General features: G+C 53.4%; 4 protein-coding genes across 12 annotated transcripts in view; 2 read left to right on the forward strand and 2 right to left on the reverse strand.

Annotated features, from left to right (window-relative positions):
- Positions 1–9,667, forward strand: part of GFOD2 (glucose-fructose oxidoreductase domain containing 2) — a 40,399-nt gene extending 30,732 nt beyond the window's left edge. For all 6 annotated transcript variants that reach the window (XM_027516228.1, XM_027516227.1, XM_027516230.1 and 3 more), the window contains one exon: positions 8,109–9,667. In XM_027516228.1, coding sequence (XP_027372029.1) covers positions 8,109–9,007 — 899 coding nt within the window. In that variant the 3' untranslated portion in view covers positions 9,008–9,667. The remainder of the gene's footprint in view (positions 1–8,108) is intronic.
- A 2,729-nt stretch (positions 9,668–12,396) lies between these two features.
- C18H16orf86 (chromosome 18 C16orf86 homolog) lies at positions 12,397–14,354 on the reverse strand. Its single transcript, XM_027516249.1, has 4 exons — positions 14,154–14,354; positions 13,710–13,931; positions 13,116–13,350; positions 12,397–13,011 (listed from the first exon to the last, which is right to left on the reverse strand). Exons 1-4 carry the CDS (start codon positions 14,256–14,258, stop codon positions 12,602–12,604), a joined length of 972 nt encoding a protein of 323 aa, XP_027372050.1. The 5' UTR covers positions 14,259–14,354; the 3' UTR covers positions 12,397–12,601.
- ENKD1 (enkurin domain containing 1) lies at positions 13,350–17,938 on the forward strand. 3 transcript variants are annotated; one of them, XM_027516243.1, is made up of 8 exons: positions 13,350–14,585; positions 14,749–14,848; positions 14,935–15,135; positions 15,673–15,845; positions 16,863–16,988; positions 17,076–17,239; positions 17,340–17,476; positions 17,567–17,938. In XM_027516243.1, the coding sequence occupies exons 2-8, from the start codon at positions 14,764–14,766 to the stop codon at positions 17,725–17,727; spliced, it is 1,047 nt and encodes a 348-aa protein (XP_027372044.1). In that variant the 5' UTR covers positions 13,350–14,585; positions 14,749–14,763; the 3' UTR covers positions 17,728–17,938. The 3 variants fall into 3 exon arrangements, with proteins under 3 accessions (XP_027372044.1, XP_027372045.1, XP_027372047.1); XM_027516244.1 differs by having other exon boundaries at positions 13,350–14,540; XM_027516246.1 differs by lacking the exon at positions 16,863–16,988.
- Positions 17,939–18,125: 187 nt separating this feature from the next.
- On the reverse strand, positions 18,126–20,151 carry PARD6A (par-6 family cell polarity regulator alpha). Of its 2 annotated transcripts, none has more exons than XM_027516248.1 (3): positions 19,845–20,151; positions 19,243–19,465; positions 18,126–18,998 (listed from the first exon to the last, which is right to left on the reverse strand). In XM_027516248.1, exons 1-3 carry the CDS (start codon positions 19,905–19,907, stop codon positions 18,253–18,255), a joined length of 1,032 nt encoding a protein of 343 aa, XP_027372049.1. In that variant the 5' UTR covers positions 19,908–20,151; the 3' UTR covers positions 18,126–18,252. The 2 variants fall into 2 exon arrangements, with proteins under 2 accessions (XP_027372049.1, XP_027372048.1); XM_027516247.1 differs by having other exon boundaries at positions 18,126–19,001.
- Positions 20,152–20,195: the final 44 nt, after the last annotated feature.

Raw genomic sequence — 20,195 nt, forward strand, 5'->3', positions numbered from 1 at the left:
GGTTGCTGAGGGTGTGTGTGGAGGCGGAGTTCTAGAGGCTCTCAGTCAGCTTCTTGAACTTTAGGGTTCCCACAGAGGCCATTTCCTAGCTGTGTAAGGAGAAAGAAGAGACCCAGAGTTCTTTGGGCACAAGCCTGCCGGGTGTTTTCCTCATACAGGAAAACACTGGACTTGGTCCGTTTAATACAAGCAGGAAGGACAGCTTCTGGGGTCTTGTATCCCAGCCCTCAGTGAAGTAAAACCATCAGCCCTGTCTCCATACCTCTGTTGTCAGCAGGGAGGAGGGTATGAATGCGGGTCCTTGGTCTGTTTTTGCAGGTACATGATCCCAGGGTGGTTGGGCTAAGAGAGCCATGTCGACTGGATGTGCCATCAGGCACTGCCCACTTAGGCCCCAAACGAGTCACTGAGCCTATTGCAACCATGAGGTTAACTCCCTGTGTGCTTGCTTTCTTTCTTTGTGAGAATTCTGACTTAACTTTCGCTCATACGGAAGAGGCCATGAGAACTGCTCTAGTTTTCCCAAATGACTGGATATGAATGCATAAACTGCTGTAGGCAGAACACCAAACTGACCTTGACATCAGACCCCACTTCTGGTCCTGTTTCTGTCCCTCTCAACCTCTGGAGGCCCCTGTGAAATGAAAGTATCGTTCAGTCTTTCCAGCATGATATGACTGCCTCCGTATGCTGACCAAGAAAGACACTGGCATCGCGTTACAGGGGGAAGCCTGGATTTCCTATTGTCCCAAGTGGAAGAACAGATTTGTTTAAGTTAAATTCACATCAAAAATAAATAGTAGGAGTCTCCTCTGGATGTTCACTAGGTAAATGTTCAGATGTTCATGAGTTGAATGTAGCTCAGAAATGAAACTTAGCATTCTAAGTCATCTCAAACGTGAAAAACTTTTCTGTGGGTTGGGGGACTGTGTTTAAGTTAATTCCTCAAAAGCAGGACCTGTTCTTTCTTCCTGTAATGTAAAGCTCTGGCAGTATCTGGTTCTTGTACATCGTTTAGGTGAACAACAGAATAGACACATTGATAGTTACAAAAATGCAGTGTATTTAAAAGGGCTCAGAGTCAGCGTTCCAGAACACCCCCACTGCTGTTCCACCTGTGTGTTCCTGTGTATGAGTCCCTCTATATATGCATGAAAGGATATTTTTCTGTTTTTCCCACCTACATGTCTTTTTTCTTTTTTACTCTTTCTGTTACAGGTGCTATGTCTTTTATGTTTCATTAAGGATATAAGCTTTAGGGACTTCGCTGACAGTCCAGTGGTTAGGACTCCATGCTTCTGCTGCAGGGGGCTTGAGTTCGCTCCCTGGTCTGGGGAACTAAGGTCCCCGCATGGCCTGCTAATTAATTAATTTAAAGGATATAAGCTTTAGATCCTCAATCATTTTAGAACCAGGGGGGGAAAAGACATGTTTACTTAACAGGATAGCTGTTGAAGTACTCTAATTTTAGATAAGCTCTTCTAGATTTTGAACCCATGAGAAGTTAAATCGTAATTGTCTCGAGTCTCTATTGAGTGAAGGATTCTTCTTGCATTGCCCAGCATGGGGAAAGGTTAAGTCAGAGAGATGAGAAGCAGTTAAGTGAGGCATGCAGCACCTGTCCCCATTTGTAGCTATAAAGCAAATCTATGACAGACTTTTCTTCTTCTAAAACTTTTGATGCCAGAGTACCGCTTTTTCTTCTTTTGAAATTCACAGGCATAAAGTCAGAAATGTTGGACCTGCAGGGACAATGAAGAGAGTATCTAGTCCAGCCTTTCTCAGAGATGCTGGGCCAGCAGCAGCAGCATCACCTGGGAAATTGTTATGAATCCAAATTCTGGGCCCCTTCCCAGACCTTCTAAATCTCAGCGGGTGAGGCCTACCAATTTTTGAACAAGCATTCTGGGTGATTCTGATCCACACTAAGGATTGCGAGCCACTGGTATCATCCAACATCTTCATTTCCAGTTACAGAAGCCCAGGCCCAGAAACGTGTAAGGTCACAGCATCTCACTAAGACTTAGTGCTGTAGGCAAAATCGCATTTTCCTCAGCTTCTGAGATCACTGTGTTCTTATGTCATTTCTGAGGCCATAAGAGTGTTTCTTCCCTCATTCTTATTAGTTTTTTTCCTAACAAGTTTATAAGTTTTTTTCTAAAACTAATCCTTGGACTTACCCTCTAAAGATGTACTTTTCACTCCACATTTCTTTTCTATAGCTTCTTGCACGCATGCTTGCTAAGTGGCTTCAGTCATATCCAACTCTTTGCCCCCCAGTGGACGGTAGCCCACCAGCCTCCTCTGTCCATGGAATTCTCCAAGCAAGCATACTGGAGTGGGTTGCCATGCCCTCCTCCAAGGGGTCTTCTCCGACCCAGGGATCGAACCTGTGTCTCTTATGTCTCCTGCATTGGCAAGCGGGTTCTTTACTACTAGTGCCACCTGGGAAGCCCCTGTGGCATCTTACTTTCCACCTTTATTTGACTTTTCACTTTCTTCCACCTCAGATTTCACCCTTATGGCTTTCCTATGAATTCCTTAGAGGAGAAGGAGGGACTTGTATATGTTTCCTTTCTCAATTTAGAAATGGTTCCAAACAATTTTAATGTACAAAGTGCCCCAGCATTTTTGCTACAGTTGAATGTTTTCCTAAGTCCATTGCTAGAAGGTAATTTTCTGTGCCTACTTCTTAGCACTTGTGGCTTCATTAGAAAAACACTGAGTGTGCCAGTCCTTTCCCCATGGGCTGTTGAGATAACAAGGACCATTCCTCAAGCAGCCTGACCCAGATAATTTACTCCCAAGAACACCAGGCCCTTGGGGTACCTTTTCTGGCCCCCAGTCCAGATCATGTCCCTGCTGTGGACTCTTATGTTAACATTTATATCATCTTCATTGCCTTGATCACAAGGCAGTTCTGCATGTATTCACATGATAATTTGATTCATGGCACTCTCTGCCACTGAAGTGTAGGTTGTCTGAAGGTAGCCATCATGCCTGATGTATTCCAGAGCTTGGCACCAGGCCCAGCACTCCGGTTGAATGATAGTGTCACAACTTCTGGCTGTACAAGCCCAGCCTGCTGGTGTGACCCAGGGAGCTGACAGGGGCCTGTGACCCAAGAGAGAGTGGGCTGTGGACAGCAGTGATTCTGTCTGGTGGCTTTCAAACTTTTTTTTTAAGTTCAGTTCAGTTCAGTCACTCAGTCGTGTCCGACTCTTTGCGACCCCATGAACCGCAGCATGCCAGGCCTCCCTGTCCATCACCAACTCCCAGAGTCCACCCAAACCCATGTCCATTGAGTTGGTAATGCCATCCAACCATCTCATCCTCTGTTGTCCCCTTCTCCTCCTGCCCTCAACCTTTCCCAGCATCAAGGTCTTTTCCAATCAGTCAGCTCTTCGCATCAGGTGGCCAAAGTATTGGAGTTTCAGCTTCAACATCAGTCCTTCCAGTGAACACCCAGGACTTATCTCCTTTAGGATGGACTGGTTGGATCTCCTTGCAGTCCAAGGGACTCTCAAGAGTCTACTCCAACACCACAGTTCAAAAGTATCAATTCTTCTGTGCTCAGCTTTCTTTATAGTACAACTCTCACATATTTTTCTAAGTAGCAGAACCTTTTTTGTTTTGTTTGTTTTTAAAGGCAGAATCCATGGATTTTGTAAAACATGAAAGTGGTGCTTTTTCTGGGGCTGCTCCTCCCCCCTGCTGTTTGAAATCACATGTCTAGTCCCACACCTCTAGAGAGAGGGGCAGTGGTGGTGTCCCAGAGCTGTCATGCATTACTGAGAAACAAAAAGTGGTCTGGGACAGCTTCTCGGGGGTCCTTCACTCCAGGGTTGTCTGGGGAGTGTGAGCCGGGAGAGGCTTGTTCAACCTCCAGATTTCATCTGAGCTAATGGCACTCAGCATCCATGCTTCCCCATTCCGTGGAGACAGAAAGTGACTTTCAGCTTCTCTAACCTCTCTTTCAACTTTCTAACAGGAAAGCTCGATAAACTTGGGTAAATATGTCTCTGGAGGCACCCTCAATACCTTCCTCAAGCTACACACCCTGTGGCCGGCAGAGGCCTGTTTCACTCCAGATGGCCTTTAGCCCCCACACTGGTTGTACTGCTGGGTCCCAAGTTCAGAAACCCCTGTCGTTCAGCCTCAGGAAGGCCTCTTCTCCTTCCCTGATTGCTCGTGGCATGAAACCAGAGATGCCTTTAGATTCTGGTTTTATCACCACCAGACTCTCAGCAGCCGTGTGAGTCCTTTTCCTCCCAGCCCGCCCCCTTTCCTCCCCAGCGTCCACCCCCCACCTCCCGCTGTGCACAGTCAAAGCAAGAAGCCTCTGGGTTGGCCAGAGAGGAAGCTCTCACATGGGGGATCTGAGAACCTAATTTCTCATGACTTCCCTCGTCAGCCGCGTGTTCAGCAGCCAGGTGACCAGGTTCTCCCCCAGTATTGTGATTCTCCTGTCCCTAATCCTAAAACCCCTCAAGTATGGGGAAGGATTGGAGGCCCTCCAGGAGCAGACAGTGATAGCAGTCAGGGGCGACTCTCTCCGCAGGGCCCCTCTCCAGCTCCAGACCCCAGTACAAGGGCCTGTCCCCTTGCCCAGGCCCCCTGCTCTGTGCACACGGCTCCCTGCCTTGGGCGTGTGGCACTTGGCTAGCCGTTCTCCTGGTGGTCCTGCCAGTACCTGTTGTAAAGCTTTTGTTATTATTTGGAGAAGAACGAGAGATTTCAAGAGCTTTGTAAAGTGAGGAGATTGAATTACGTCACAGGCGCCTGATCTACATGTGCTCCTCCTTGCCACAGCACTGGGAGTTCACACCCGAGAATTCTGTCTGGGTAGATGGCGAAGGCCATGTGGGGTTCTCAAGGGTCAGGGTGGCGGAGAGAGGGCAGGAAGTGAGGGGAGCTTGGAAGGACTGGCCAAAGGCACGAGATTATCCACTGTGGGCTTTGTCAGGATGTGAGCTTCTGAAGGGCTGGGCTGGACTTAGCTCTCTGAGAGGCCTGGTACACAGTACATTGAATAAGAAACTTGTCTGTGTTCATGTTGATGTTTAAATACCTTTTTAAAAATTAAAATTCCAAAATATTGAACATCAGTATTATTGGCCTAGAAAATGTAGCTTCTGTGTGAGTCATAAAATCTAGGTCACAGTGGGCCCTTTTTTCCTGTATTTATGACATCTGCTGAGTCTCCCATGGTGATGGTTATAAACTGTACCAATGACAGAGCTGGGCTGGCCATTTACATATACCGCCTCATTTGACTTACTCTTCTCTCCTACCCTGCATGGTAAATGTGACTCTCCTTCTACAGCGTGGTAAACCAGAACCCAGAGAGGTTCAGAAATGTCCCAGGTCATGCAGCAATCAAGTGAGAGAACCAGACTTTGAACCCCAGTGTCTGGGTCCAAAGCGTGGACTGCCCTTTCTGGACAGTCAGCTGTCCTGGGTCCCTATTGTTTCTTCTGCAAGGTGACCAGCTGAGTTCCCCCCGAGCCTGTGTGAATGGAATCCAGATTCATCAGAAGCTACACCCTGTAGTGGGCCACCAGAAATTATCTGTGTCCCAGCCATTCCCTCTCTGAAAACACTGAGAAAACTTTTCAGGGGACCAAGGGAATGACCCCAGAGTTACTGGAGATACACATACCTGGAGAAAGCATAATCTTGATCTGGCTGCCCCAAGATACAAGTGTCCAGGCTTGGAGACTGCTCTGCCAACCGGTAAGTGCCTATGCAGTGGGAGAGTGGAGCCTGGATGGCACTGGAGGAGAAGCCTGAATGTGAACATTGTTCCAGGAGAGTAAGCAGCAAGAGAGATTCCAGCCCAAGACTGTGTCCTGAGCACAGTGGCTAGGCCTGGCCCTGCCTGTCCATCGTCTCTGTTTAGCAATCAGCGCCTCTCCCCAGCCACCAGGTCTTCGTGTAAGAAGCAGCCCTCTTCTCATATTCAGTGGCTCAAGCAGAATGAACAGGAGAGGGACCACGGGAAGCAAAGGGATCAAAAAGAAAACTTTAGAGGGGCGTACAAAGCATGTATGTATGACCTTGTGGGTAGGCAACTGTAAGAACTCTGGCTCATTCTGAATGAGGTGAGAAGCCAGCAGAGGGTTTGATGCAGCACAGAGATATGATCTGATCCATCTCAAATTTCAACAGTTTCCCTGGCTTCTGTGTTAAGAAAAAACTGAGGGAAACCAGTTACGTTGCCATGGCAATAATCCAGGTGAAAAAGAGTGGTGACTTGGATGAGGCAGGTGGCAGTGCTGGTAGTGAGAACTGGTGAGATCCTGGAAGTAGTTTGAAAGCCAAGCCAACAGGATTTATTGATGATTGAAAGTGGGATGTGAGAGTGATTTCAGTGATTTTGTCTTGAAAAACTAGAGTGGCATCGCCATTGTCTGAGATGGAGAAACTCAAGGACAAGATTCCATCCCCACTCCTACTCTTGACCTTCAGTGTCTTTGTGAGAGATGCTACCAGCTCTCTGTCCCATTTCCTCCATTGCTTATAGACCCCGTGTAATCCCTCCAGCTGGTTTCCTGGTATGCACTCAGGGCTTTAGGAATCCCAGCTCCTGGGCCTTTCCTGCCTCAGTGCCTTTGCACATGCAGTTCCCTGCCTGGATGTCCTTTCCCGCTTAGGGGAACATCTCCCTGGAACATCTGCATCCTTAAGGATAACCCCTTCCCTTATCCTGCCATTTGTACCAGACCCTTGAGCTTGTTCCCTCAAGAAGCCCATGACTTCTTGGAGGAATTGAGGAGGTAGGGTTTGAGTCACACCCCAAGGACAGTGTCTGTGGAATGAGTAATGGAATAACTGGATATCTTCACCCTTCCCAGCTTGCTGTACCCCAAAACTATGTGTGTGTCTAGTCCATACCACTTCTTGGGCTTTTAAAATTTTCTATTGAAGATACGAGCGTAAGACTTTCTTCTACTTGAACCACACCAAGTTGACAGGAATGCTCTAGGAATTGGTGTCTTGTGGCCGTTCGTACCCTATGAGCTTCTCATGTTGTGATGTGGAAGAGTGTTCATCCTTTCCTTTTCCTCATGTGGGAGCTGCTCAAGTCCTCTTGCTCTCTCCAGGGCTTTGTCTAGCTTTGTTTTGCTCGCTGGGTGCCTTCCAGCTGCGGTGCACTCAGAACAGGCTTGAGACAGAAAGGATGTTTTCTCTCCCTTTCCCCTCCTACTATAGCCAAGCATCTTCTGGCCTTTTGACTACACTAATATGTTGGACCAGTGTTTTTTGAGAACAGTCTGCAGGGAATCTTAGAGTCCTTTCTGCAATTACAACTGAGAGTGCCAAGCCCATCCCCTAGAATATAAATTTTATTTTCTTACCCCAACCTGATGATCTAATAAATGCATGAACCATAAGATAAGCATATCCACCTCTCCAGCCCACTTGTATTAGGCAGTTTTCCAGAGAAACAGAACCAACAGGATGTACATTGAGAGAGAGAGTAGAGATTTATTTTAAAGAATTGGCTCATCTGGTTGTAGGAGCTGGTAGATCCAAGATCCACAGAGCAAATGTGAATTCTAGCAAGAGTTGATGCTGCAGACTTGACTCTGAAGGCAATATGGAAGCAGAATTTCTTCCTCTATGGGGAACTTTAGTCTTTTTTTTTTTAATCCCCCCAAGGCCTTCATCTGATGAGTTGAGGCCCACCCACATTATGGAGGGCAATCTGCTCTATTCAAAGTCTACTGCTTTAAATGTTAATTAGATCTAAAGGGATCTTCTCAGCAATGTTTAGGCTAGTATTTGATGGGCACCATAACCTAACCAGGTTGACACATAATATTAACCATGGTACCACCTCTCTGTACCTCCCACTCCTGGTTTGCACCTTCTGCCTCTACTCATTTCCCTTTAAGAACTTCTCTTTCTCTAACCCATAACTCTTTTTCCAGGCACAGCCCCTGGGTACCATTTTCTTCCAGGCCAATCACCTTCCTCTTGTCCTAGGCCACCACCTAGCCTCAGAGCCGACTTTCCTGAGTCATCTGCCTTCCAGAAATGGGTTTTCTTTTCCCAGTGTGAACCCCCTGGATCTTTGAGATTTCCTGTTGTTTTCTTCTCAGGTATTGGGAAGAATGTGGTTTGTGAGAAGGCGGCAACCTCAGTGGATGCTTTCCGGATGGTGACAGCCTCACGCTACTACCCTCAGCTGATGAGCCTTGTGGGGAACGTGTTGCGCTTCCTGCCGGCCTTTGTGCGCATGAAGCAGCTGATAGCTGAGCACTACGTGGGCGCAGTGATGATCTGTGACGCCCGCGTCTACTCGGGCAGCCTGCTCAGCCCGAACTATGGCTGGATCTGTGATGAGCTCATGGGCGGCGGGGGCCTGCACACCATGGGCACCTACATTGTGGACCTGCTGACCCACCTGACCGGCCAGAGAGCCGAGAAGGTCCACGGGCTGCTCAAGACCTTTGTGAGGCAGAATGCGGCCATCCGTGGCATTCGGCACGTCACCAGTGATGACTTCTGTTTCTTCCAGATGCTCATGGGCGGGGGTGTGTGCAGCACAGTAACTCTCAACTTCAACATGCCAGGCGCCTTTGTGCACGAAGTCATGGTGGTGGGCTCTGCGGGACGCCTGGTTGCCCGGGGTGCGGACCTCTATGGGCAGAAAAACTCTGCCCCGCAGGAGGAGCTGCTGCTGAGGGACTCACTGGCTGTGGGTGCGGGGCTGCCCGAGCAGGGCGCCCAGGACGTCCCGCTGCTCTACCTGAAGGGCATGGTCTACATGGTGCAGGCCCTGCGCCAGTCCTTCCAGGGGCAGGGGGACCGCCGCACGTGGGACCACACCCCGGTCTCCATGGCTGCCTCGTTCGAGGACGGGCTCTACATGCAGAGTGTGGTGGATGCCATCAAACGGTCGAGCCGATCCGGGGAGTGGGAGGCGGTAGAGGTGCTGGCAGAGGAGCTGGACGCCAACCAGAACCTGTGCGAGGCGCTCCAGCGGAACAACCTGTGAGCCTGTGCGTGGGCTCCCTGCCGCAGCGCAGAGGACAGGGCAGGACCAGGAGCTGTGATGGGAGGGCTTCGCGGTAGCACAGACGGTATCTTTCATTTGACAGGTCCGCTTGGGCAGAGTTGAATTCTAGTGAATTCGAAGGTGGCCCCAGGGAACCCCCCACCCCAGTGCCCACTCTGCGGGCTGGTGAGGGAGTGGCATTCTGTTGCCAGGGCTGAGAGGCCAGTACACCGTGCAAGGCAGAAGTGCCCCGGGTCTGTGAGCAGGGCCTGCAGAAGCTTGACTGGGGGGTTTCGCAGCATGTTTGTGGTTTTAGCCGGATGAGAAGGCACAGTAAGGAGCCAGCCTGGGTGATGCCTCAGGCCTGAGAAGTGATGCGGGGCCTTGTTGCCATGCCCTTCCTGGGCTGGGGCACCTCAGGAACGGTGAGGGCGGCAGCTCATCCCTTGGGGATCCACACCTGCTCTCCCCCCACATGACCAGGCCCTTCCAGCCTCCAGGCACTACCCCTTCCCTGGCTGGGAGGGGGTTTCTGTAGCAGGTGAGCTTTCAGGGGCTGAAGTTAACCCTGGGAGAAGGCCCCTACTTTGGCAGAGAGGAGCCAAGGGGGAGAGCTCTGGGACATATGAGAAATGTAATAAATCAGAAGGTCTGACACTATGGTATGTGGTGGTTGTCTGTTTGGTAGGTTGGGTTTAATAATGAAAGGCTTGTTGTTGCTGTAGATGGTTTGTATTTTTCTCTTTCCTCATGGCTCCGTGGCAGCTCCAACCCCACTGGATCCGTCACTGTCTAGCGGGCCACCCAGCTTCCTACCACTGCCTGCCCTCGCCTCCTGGCTTATTCCCTGCGGCTGAATCCCTGCAAGAAGTCTTTCCTCAGTGCTCAAGTCTTTACACAGGACTCATGACTGCAGGGGGCCGATCTGGCCTGATACTTAAAAGACAGTGGGAGAGTCTGAGGTCTCCCTGGGCTGGAGGTCAGAAGGGGTTCTGTTCTTGAAACCAAGGGGTTGTCTCCAGGGGAGCCCTGGAAGAGGAGAGGTGGGGTGGGGGCCAGGGAGGCTGGATGGCATGAACTTAATGAAGGCACTGCCCTCTGGCTAGGCCAGCCAAGCACTGCCTGGCCTAGCCAGCCAGTGTCCAGCTCTGTATTTAGGATCCTGTTCTCGCCACAGGAAGAGCCTCCTCACCGTGTCACTCAGGCTGGAAAGAATACCTCTCCTCCTTTGTTTCCTCTGCCAGGATTAAACCTGGACCAAACTCTTTCCCCTTCTCTAATCTTCCCTCCCTCTGCCCTGCCCTGGACTCCTCACCAGAAAGAGAAAGGCTCAGAGAGGATGCTCCCTCTTCCTCCTGCCCTTAGAGGAGTCACCAGGCCTGTTTTCCCATATTGTCCTGGTTTCAGACCTTGTGAGATAAAATAACAGTTACTAGTGTTGGGGTGTACTTACTGTGTGCTGGGCCCCCCGGAGAGACACTTCACATGTATTATTTCATTTAATATCCAAACCAGTCAACGAAGTACTACTATTAATATTCCCATTATCCAGAGCAGAGAGGGATGGAGCTACATGAACTGGTCAGGGTCCTCTGACCACAGAGCCCGACTCTGAACTACTCCTTCCCCTATGGCTCTTCAGACTCTAGTGCCAGGCACTGTCCCTCCCTGCTTGGGACCCATCCAGGTTACCACCTCTCTACAACAGGCATCTCAGCCTGGCCTGAACTAGGACTGTAGAGAGAACCCCACCAGGCAGGATGCTGGGAGAAGAGAAGGAGAAGCTGCCCCCTTCCTCCCAGCTCAGCTCCAGGTCATCCTCTGTGTTAATAGGATGTTGCTATCCCCCTCTAAGTTTGAGAATTGACCAAGAAAGCACATTCATCCATTGCATCTGACTGAGATGCCCTTATTAAGAAAGGGCCATGCTGTTGACCCACAGTGGCACTTAAGTTTTATAGGACTCTGCAGCAAAACCTCTTGTTTACAGTGCTGTGTTCTGAGAAGTCCTGGTGCAGACTGAACATGGGCTTAGGGCAGAGTTACTTTTATGAGGTCCCAGGTCCTCTGTTGGTACTCCCCAAGAGCCTAGGTCCATGGCCATCCCTCAGACAGCTCTACCATCATATATCTCTTGGCTTGGTCCCGGGGAGGAGATGTACCTTGAAGTGGTCTAGATGCCTGTGACCAAGGAAGCCAGTAGGGTTCTGGTTCCCAGAAGTGACGGGAGTCCCCAACTGGTTCCAGACTTGTCCTACAGCGCCGCCTCCTGGAGGAGGCTAGCATCACCTAGCATGGTCTATTACTCAAATCTCAGAATGTCCTTGAGTCAAAGTAACGTTTTTCCAAGCCAGTGAAAATGCAGCTCACTTTTCCTCTGTTACAGCAAGCAGAAGAGAACTTCCAGAATACCTCTTGTTTTCCAACCACCAACCAAATCTAGGACTCACATTCACGCAGACAGTGGCAGCAGTCTTCTCACCTCTCTATCCCTAGGCTTTCCCTTCCTTATTCTGCCCTTCATGCTACTGCCCAGGCAATCTCTCCACAATAGCAAACCAGGATCCCTTGTTGCCTGCATCCCTCCTTATCCCTCCCAGACTCACCCAGCCTGGTCTGATGGCCATGCATCTGCTTCAGCAGACCCTCCTCCAGGGGGTTGATGTCTTCCACACTAATGAGGCTTCATCCCTGGCAAACTTTCTGCCTGGAAGGCCACCCCGCCCTCTCCTTCAGGAATCTGGTGGAAATCTGCCTCTTCACTCCTCCAGGCAAAGTGGCAGTCACCCCACCACCTGTGGCCTATTCCCTGGGAGACAGGGAGCAAGGCCACACGCCCGCTTCCTATGACCTGACAGCCCCTTTCCTTTCTCTTCCCCAGGCTCCTCCTTACCACCCTTCTCCATCCCAGGTGTTAACCTTGTCTGACTTTCAGGTTCATCTGAGGAGACTTTAAATGCTCAGACTAGGCCCCACCCTTACAGATTCTGATTCAGTTAGGTCTGGGGTGCTGTGCTGTGGTTAGTCACTCAGTCGGGTCCAACTCTTTGCAACCCCATGGACTGCAGCCTGCCAGGCTGGGGTTCTCCAGGCAAGAATACTGGAATGAGTTGCCATGCTGTCCTCTACGGATCAAACCCAGGTCTCCTGCATTGCAGGTAGATTCTTTACCAACTGAGCCACCAGGGAAACCCAAGAATACTGGAGTGGATAGCTTATCCCTACACCAGGGGATCTTCCCGACCCAAGGATTGAACCAGGGTCTCCTGCATTGCAGGCAGATTCTTTACCAGCTGAGCCACCAGGGAAGCCTAGGACTGAGGTGCCCAGGAATCTATATTTTTGCAAATTCCCAGGTGATCCGGTGACTATACTGGGGAATCCTTCACCCTTCTTCTCAGCTGCTCCCTCTTCAGGCATCTTATTTGGGGAATCACAGTCTGAGAAAAGGAAGAATTTATTTTTATCAAACTCGGGATCCCAAGGAGGGGCAGGGGCTGAGTCCCCTCCTCCATCTGAGGGCCTCAGGCCTTAGACTGCTGCTCTGGCTCAGGCTTGGGAAGGAGGGGAGTCATGGGGTGGGGGTCAGGACAGTCACTTGTACTGAGGAGAGAGTGGGGGGACAAGCGGGGCATTGCAGACACTTAGCATCTTGTTGATGTCCACCTGAGTTGACTTGTCCATCTCAGCCTTGAGGCAACCGCTGACTCCCAAGCTGGGCAGACCCTCAGGCTCCTCACTGGCTTCCTCCCCCAGGGGAACCAGAGTGTGGGTGGGGGGCACAGACATACTGGGGCAGGGCAGAGTGAGGTCGGAGCCCAGCTCACCTGCCACTGGCAGCAAAGCCTGCAGTTTCTCCACACCCGCCTCCTCGGGGACCATGGTCAGCTCCGACTCAGGCTCCACCTCAGCCTCAGCCTCCCTGTCCCCTTCCCCTGCCTGGTTCAGTTCAGGGTTGCAATAGTTGATGTACTGGTACAGGGGCCGCAGGCGCTGGGCCTTTCCTACAAGAACCCGGGGCAGGACAGCGGCTGGAGTGCCAAGCTGGGCCATGTCAGGGGTCCAGCTGACTGGGGACAAAAGGGAAGGCTCAGGAAATGCCACTCACGCTCAGGCCCCAAGGTCACTGAGGGTGCCGACACTGTGCTGGCCACCACTGGGAGCACTGGGGTTCCCAGACTCTTGCGCTTCTTGGCTTTTTTGTGCTGTTTGGCAGTTGGTGAGGGCTCACTCTGATTATTCTCCGGCTCCTCCCTCTGCAGCAACAGCCCCTGTGGCAGCTCACTCTCTGCCCTAGGATGGGCTTGGTGGCTTGGGCCTGCGAGGCTGGGGAACAAGGAGACCTGAGGAGTCAGCCTGCAGCCTTGGCTCCTGTGCCCTGTCCTAGGGAACAATCCTGCCTGACTACCTCCCCAGGCCGTGATCCTTGTCCTTTTCCTGGTCACTGAGGCCCCGGACTGGACAGGGACCCAGAGATCATGGGAACTCAGTCCCCTACCAGGCCTTGAGACTTCCGCTCTGCATGTTCCCTATATCATGACCCTCTGGAGGGTCAGCAGAGGTGAGGAATGATGGTGGTGGCAGGGGATAAGGATGGACACTGCTGTAAGGCCCCATTTAGAAATCCAACTGGGGTATGAGCCACCCACACACCACCTCCCCAGCCCCTAGCCTTTCCCCTCTGAAAGCCCCCTCACTTGACCGGCTTCCTCTTCGGACCATGACTGGGCCTCACAGTGGAGGCCATAGGCCTGGGACCTCTCTCCTCCAGTGCCTCCACCTCTGGCTTGTGCCTGTCTTCCTCCAGCTTGAGTCTCTCCTGGATCTTTTGCTCTGAGGTAGATCTTATTGGACATTTATCTTCACCCTGGGTTTGGCAGGACTCATGGGCTGGCACCAGGCACTGGTCTCTCATCACTGGACACTAGAGGTGACACATAGGTAACTGGTCACCATGGCCAGGCAAAGGATACAGGGACCAGCCATTAGACACTAAATACAGATGAAGGGCACCAGCCCATGCCCCTCCCAGCCTGTGGAACCTGGCCTGGCAGTTAGGGGGTAGTTGCAGTTAGGGGGTAGTTGCAGTTTGGTCTATTAAAGAACTATGACCAAGTGTTTGAAGGTTAGACAGCCCGATGGTCACCTCAGAATTCTGAGCATGGCCACCAGCCACCTCTGTAAGCTGTGACTGCCCCACGGCTATCCCTTCTTGGGCCCCTGGCCGCTTCTCAGCCCCTGCTGAGTCCATAGCTGCGGCGAATCAGCACTTCCTCGACGGTTGCTTGAGGGGCATCGGGGGTGGAGGGCGGATCCTGAGGGGCCAGACTAGTAGACCCTGAGCGGACCCAGGAGAGAACCGGGTTGAGAAGGGCAACTGACAGTCGTTCTGACCCCCACCCTCAGCTGGAACTACAAGCCCCAGAAGGCTTTGCGCCAAGGCCATTGGCCCCTGACCTCACGGACGGAAACCATTGTTGCCTGGCAACAGGAAACCCGTCGGGTGGCTGCAGTGGGCGGCAAAACCGCTCTGGTGAGCCCCTTGCCCGAGTGAGGAGCCTGCCAACCGTACAGAGAGGTGGGCTGAGAGCAGAGGTGGCGAGCGCGGGGTGGGGGCCGGGAACGCAGACAGGGCACGGCTGAGGTTAGGACCCGGACCCTGGGAGGAGGCACTGGGGTGAGAAGCGGGGTTTGGCGCCAGAGTCGCGTAGCCCGGCAGGCCTCAGGTGCACCGTTTGCAGGACGACGACGGCGGTATGTGTGAGGGTCCGTCCCGCATCTCGGGGCCCATCCCCCCAGACCCTACGCTCTGTCCTGACTACTACCGGAGGCCGTCTTCGGGTGAGTTAAGAGGGTGAAAGCGGCCTGGCAAGCGTCGGGCCCAGCTCCACCACTGACTCCGCACTCCGCCCCGTCTGGCCTCTCAGCCCAAGGGCGCCTTGAGGGAAATGCGCTGAAGCTGGACCTGCTGACGCCGGACACGGACCGGGACCTAGACGCCACCCCTCCCCGCGCCCCCCGCATCCGTCCCGGAGGCCTAGAAATCCTGGAGCGTGGCCGTCGCGGCGTGGGTGGTGTGCTGCTGCAGCTCGGGGGTATCTCCCTAGGCCCAGGGGCCTCTCCCAAGAGTAAGTTCTGGTCAGAACGGACAGCGAGGTGGCTCTGAAGTCAAAACAGATCAAAAGACGGCTGCTTCCCCTTCCCTGCTCTGGGCTCAGGCTTTACCTCTCAGAGTGTCTGTTTCCCCAACTGTAGAAGGAGCGGGAAATGCACTTCTTCGCAGGAGAGGACTAAATGAGGTATACCCCGGAAAACCCTGTAGCTCAGCTTCATGGATTTATGCATGGTTGTTTGTTGAGTGTCTACTGTGCTCCGCGCCCTATAGACGCTAGGAGAACAAGGTCCAGAAGAGCATCATTGAATCAAGGTGGGAGACAGTAAAACAAGTGAAGAGGTGAATAGGCTATGCAAGGTGATTAATAGTATACTTCATAATCAAATATGTATAAAATCATCAGAAACAGAAGATAATTATGGTGTGAGGAAGGGAACAAGGTTATGTGGTGGACTTTAGAGTATGTCAGGGAGGCAGGGTGTGGGCTTGTGTGTCCACTGGGGTAAGTTGGATTGTATGGGCTGTATGTAGGGCAACATCTTTTCTCCAGGGAAGGACCCTAAAGACCATGAGAAGGAGAACATGAGGCGGATCAGGGAGATCCAGAGGCGATTCCGTGAGCAGGAGCACAGCCGGGAGCAGGGCCAGTCCAGGCCCCTGAAGGCCCTGTGGCGCTCACCCAAGTATGACAAAGTGGAGTCACGTGTCAAGGCTCAGCTGCAGGTACCTGCCTCAGGGAGCCCCAAGTGTTGCCCATCTTGTTGGCCAACAGGACATTATGCTCTAACCTGAGTTAGGAAACCCACAGTGGGCTGAGGTCACAGGGGATGAAGAGCTGGTTCTACTGCAGAGTGGGACTGGGGCCTTTCTCTGAAGTGATGATGGCTGGGCGATTCTGAGGGGCAAGTCGGAATTAGGCAAGGGGAGAATAGAGGAGAACATTTTATAGAGATGGAACCTCGTGGTTCCAGGGTCCCTGGTCCTAACACCAGGGACTTAGGGAGTGTGGGCAGTGGGGATGCTGTGTTCAGTTCACTATGAGGGAAGAAGAGTGTGAGGTTAGGCTAAGAAGTCAGCTGGACCCACATCATAAAGGGCCACATAAATCTGTTTTTTTAAACCTTTATTTCTAAGGACAATGGGAAGGGGAGGGGTATGTATGGTGGTAAGATTCTGTCTGGCGTAGCTAGTGGTGCCACTTCTTTATCCAGGGGTCTGAGAAGGAGAAGCAGGACTGAGAAAAAAAGACATGGTCATATGTGGGTGTGTTGAAGCTGAAGCTTTTGTGGGGCTTCCAGGGAGTGGGAATGTGTCCAAGAGGCAGATGGAGAATCAGGTCTGGATCTCAGAAGTGAGACCCAGGAGTTATTGAGGATGAGGCTGAGGACAGCGAGACCAGGGAAGTGACCCTGGATTTGGGGGCTTGGAGACCAGCTCTTGGTGGCCTTGGTGGGGACAGAGCCAGAAAGCTTGGCTAGGAAGGAGAGAAAAAGAGAACGATGACTGAAGCCAGGACTGAGGTAGAGGGAGGGATATTTGTTTTCTGAGAGATGTGAAAAACACACAGGTTTAAATGCTGATGTGACGGAAGTACTTATCCAAGGGGAAGGAGGCCAGGTCCAGAGGACTGGTGATAGAGAAAGATCCCGAAAGGCAGGAGGGACAGAGGCATGGTCTTATGGCTTGAGACCCTAACCTCAGCCTGACTGACCCCCCTCCCTGCTCTGCCTTGGCCTCCAGGAGCCCGGCCCTGCCTCTGGAACTGAGCCAGCCCACTTTCTGCGGGCCCATTCCCGTTGCGGCCCCGGGCTCCCACCACCCCGTGTCCCCAGTCCCCAGCTAACCCTACCAGGTCCCAGTGCTAAGGTGAGAGGATATGTGGGGGCTGGGAGGTGGGGCAGGGATTTGGGGGCACCACACAGTGCTGTTTCATCATGCTGGCGTGTCCCGCAGGCCCCAGGCCCGGGTGTGGACTTCATTACCCACAATGCTCGCACTGCCAAGAGGGCCCCCCGGCGGCATTCTCGCTCACTGCAAGTCCTGGCACAGGTGCTGGAGCAGCAACGGCAAGCCCAAGAGCACTACAACGCCACACAGAAGGGTCACGTGCCCCAGTAGTAGGTCCTACTGGTCTCCCCACTCCTGGGAAGGGGCACTTATGGAGGGTGGAAGCCCACATCTGCCTGGGGTCATCAACCCTGGGTCTGTGCATTGCAGCTTGTTGGAGCGCAGGGACCTGTGGCGGCGGGAGGCTGAGGCCCGTCAGCACAGCCAACCGGACCCCGCCATGCCCCCTGGCCACACTCGCATGCCTGAGAACCAGCGGCTGGAGACCCTGAGCAGTCTGCTCCAGAGTGAGTATGCGGGCAAGGGGAGCTGGCTGGGGAACCCACCAGGTACTGTGCACCCCTGCCCAGCATTTACTGTTCCTGGGGCCCCTGTAGGCCAGAGCCAGCTGCTGCGTGAGCTGGTGCTGCTGCCTGCGGGGGCGGATTCACTGAGGGCCCAGAGCCACCGTGCTGAGCTGGACCGGAAGCTGGTGCAGGTAGAGGAGGCCATCAAGATCTTTTCCCGCCCCAAAGTCTTTGTGAAGATGGATTCCTGAGCCCTTTTATGGGGACAGTGACTGGGTCTTACTGAAGGTCGCAGCATGGTTGCAAAGGGCAGGATTGGGCCCCATCATAGAGTGGAGTTCGAAGACAGGAGCAGTGGAGAGGGGGCAGTGTCCCCAGAGCCCTCTTCCCAGCTGCTGGTGGCTGTGGAAGGGCCATCCCAGCCTCGTAACCCTTTATCAAAATTAAACCTTTTGTACACAGTGGGGTTTGTTTCCATAAGCACTTTCTTACCCTAGAAATGCCAAACCTGGTGTTCCTCCCGCAGCATGACTACAGGAAAGCTTCTCTGATGCCCTTATCACACTCACTCCTGCCACATATCCAGGGCAGAAGGCAAAATTGTTGGATCAGGGAGAAGACTAGGGCTGGGAAACAGAATGACCATAACTGCATTTGTAGAAAACCTTTAATGTTCCCCGTACTGAGAGGGCCCATGAGCACGCTGAAACCTCCCACTGGGAAAGTCCTTGGAATGTCCCAGAGCCTGGAGTGGCAAGGGGCTGCATCCTTCCCTGTCAGAGGCTGAAGCCACTACCATCTCCTCGAATGCTACTCCCCCAACCAGAGCTGGCCTGCTCCCGATCATCCAGGGAGGGCAGAGAGCTGCGGGCAGCAGGAAGTAGGCGGCTAGTGTGCAGGTCCCAGCATGGAGGCCCTTGAGACAGCCCATTGGAACAGGGAGGCTGGCGGTTCTCAATGACCAGATCGCTGCTGTCATCATCGCTGTCAGGCTCAGCAGGCCCAGCAGAAGGAGGCCCTGCCAGACGCCCAGATGCCCCACGCACCACATTATTGCGCTGATTGGCTGGCTTGACAGTGACAATGAGGTTGTGGCTGTTGGCGACCATCATGTCCGTCACTTGGTCCAAGGTCTTCCCGGCTACCTCAATGCCATTGACCTCGAGGATCTCATCACTGACTGCCAGCAGCCCTGTACTCTCAGCCAGGCCCCCTCGTACCAGGCGGGAGATGAAGATGCCTGGAACCCGTTCCAGGCCCTGGGGAGCTACTCGCACGCTCATGCCATCTCGGATGTAGAAACCCAGGGGGCGGTCGGAACCATGCTTATGTAGCCGCACCCGTCGATGGGTCTCAGGCAGTAGGTCCACATCTATGACTGAAGAAACCTGGCGGAAATCTTGTGGCAGGCTGATCAGTAGCGGTGGCCGGGTGCGCAGGGGTGCCACTGGCCGAAGTAGGAGCCCTTTCTTGCGCCGTTGCAGAGAGTTGGAGGCAAAGGCCAGGCCACTGGAATCAGCTTCTGCTGCAGGAGAGGGAGGCGCTGAGATCAGAAACCCTGCTCTCCCATTTGGGCCCTTTTCCATTGGGCCCAGGCCTCCTTGAGGAAGGGGGCACTGTAGCTATTTCTTGACACTTGGAGGTCAGGCCAAGGGCAGGGACCGCAGAGGGTGAAGCCTGGATATCTTGGGCATAGACTAACCCTGGTAGACCTGCCCTGTCACCCTACCCCACAGAGGCTGCCCATTGTACCCCATCCTCCTCACCCCGCTTCTGCACTAGCAGGCGCAGTGGTGGGGGCCCGCTGGACAGGGCCCGGTGCAGGCTGTCGTCGTTGGTGAGGGGTAGTAGGTCGCCGTGAGCATCAGTATAGCCAAGCAGCACGTCCAGGCCCGGGATCTGGTGTACTGCACGCAGCAACCGAGAAAACTCCTGGAAGCCGCTCACTGAAGCGCGAGGCAGAGCAAAGCGTCGGAACTCAGCATCAAACTGGAGGCAGGGGGTGGGAGGAGAGGAGAGGTTAGAATGGACTCCGTGCCCTTTCTCACCATAGGTCCGAAGGTGGCAGAGGTGGGAGACGGGTTCACAACAGCTGTAGCCTTCCACACAGACCTCAGCTCCAGTACAAGGGACGCTGTCCAAGGTCTACCCCCCGCCCTCCACGTACCCAGGCCACAGAGGGACTCCAGAGGCCGGCAGTAGAGGAAGGAGGATGGATGGGGGAAAGTGAGAAGACAAGCCGGAAAATGGGAAGGGGAGGATGGAGAAGAGGAAAAGGTGGTGGGGACCAAGGAGCCAGGAAGGGGAGAATGAGGGAATTGGAAGCGCCTAGGGCCGAGGCCGGAGCCAGGGCTGGAGGGGCCCTTACTTTGCTCTTCACCTCGACGATGCTGTCGGGACTGCGTGCTGGAGTCCTCTGTGGCCTGGCCATGGCGGGGCCGGGCAGGCCGGGGACGATGCCCCAGACCGCCCGCCGAGGCGCAGGTGCACAGCCCCTCCAGTCGCCCGCGCCGCCCCGCCCTCCTATCCGAACCGTGACGTCAAGGGGGCAGCGACGCAGAAAGGAAAGCGGAGTCCACGTTTCCTAGGAAACGGAGAGGGGTGGAGGAGTCTTTGCGTCTTCTTACGTCATTACGCTACGGTCCGAGCGTCCCCGAAGTCTAGGGGAGGGGCTTGGCCAATCCGAGGGGAGAGTGAGAGAAGTGGTGTTTATTGAATA

The sequence above is a fragment of the Bos indicus x Bos taurus genome, chromosome 18 (assembly GCF_003369695.1).
Source record: "Bos indicus x Bos taurus breed Angus x Brahman F1 hybrid chromosome 18, Bos_hybrid_MaternalHap_v2.0, whole genome shotgun sequence".
Classification (NCBI taxonomy): Eukaryota; Metazoa; Chordata; class Mammalia; order Artiodactyla; family Bovidae; genus Bos; species Bos indicus x Bos taurus.

What these genes read in the sequence shown, in the direction of transcription:
- PARD6A (XM_027516247.1), bottom strand. Translation starts at nt 19,907, where the DNA reads ATGGCCAGGCCACAGAGGACTCCAGCACGCAGTCCCGACAGCATCGTC. An exon ending in TCGTCGAGGTGAAGAGCAAA is followed by an intron (nt 19,466 to 19,844) that starts GTAAGGGCCCCT and finishes CCCTGCCTCCAG; the next exon opens with TTTGATGCTGAGTTCCGACG. An exon ending in CCTGCTAGTGCAGAAGCGGG is followed by an intron (nt 19,002 to 19,242) that starts GTGAGGAGGATG and finishes CCTCTCCTGCAG; the next exon opens with CAGAAGCTGATTCCAGTGGC.
- C18H16orf86 (XM_027516249.1), bottom strand. Translation starts at nt 14,258, where the DNA reads ATGGACTCAGCAGGGGCTGAGAAGCGGCCAGGGGCCCAAGAAGGGATA. An exon ending in GCCATGCTCAGAATTCTGAG is followed by an intron (nt 13,932 to 14,153) that starts GTGACCATCGGG and finishes TGTCACCTCTAG; the next exon opens with TGTCCAGTGATGAGAGACCA. An exon ending in AGTGACCTTGGGGCCTGAGC is followed by an intron (nt 13,012 to 13,115) that starts GTGAGTGGCATT and finishes GGGTTCTTGTAG; the next exon opens with GAAAGGCCCAGCGCCTGCGG.
- ENKD1 (XM_027516243.1), top strand. Translation starts at nt 14,764, where the DNA reads ATGTGTGAGGGTCCGTCCCGCATCTCGGGGCCCATCCCCCCAGACCCT. An exon ending in CTACCGGAGGCCGTCTTCGG is followed by an intron (nt 14,849 to 14,934) that starts GTGAGTTAAGAG and finishes CTGGCCTCTCAG; the next exon opens with CCCAAGGGCGCCTTGAGGGA. An exon ending in CCCAGGGGCCTCTCCCAAGA is followed by an intron (nt 15,136 to 15,672) that starts GTAAGTTCTGGT and finishes TCTTTTCTCCAG; the next exon opens with GGAAGGACCCTAAAGACCAT.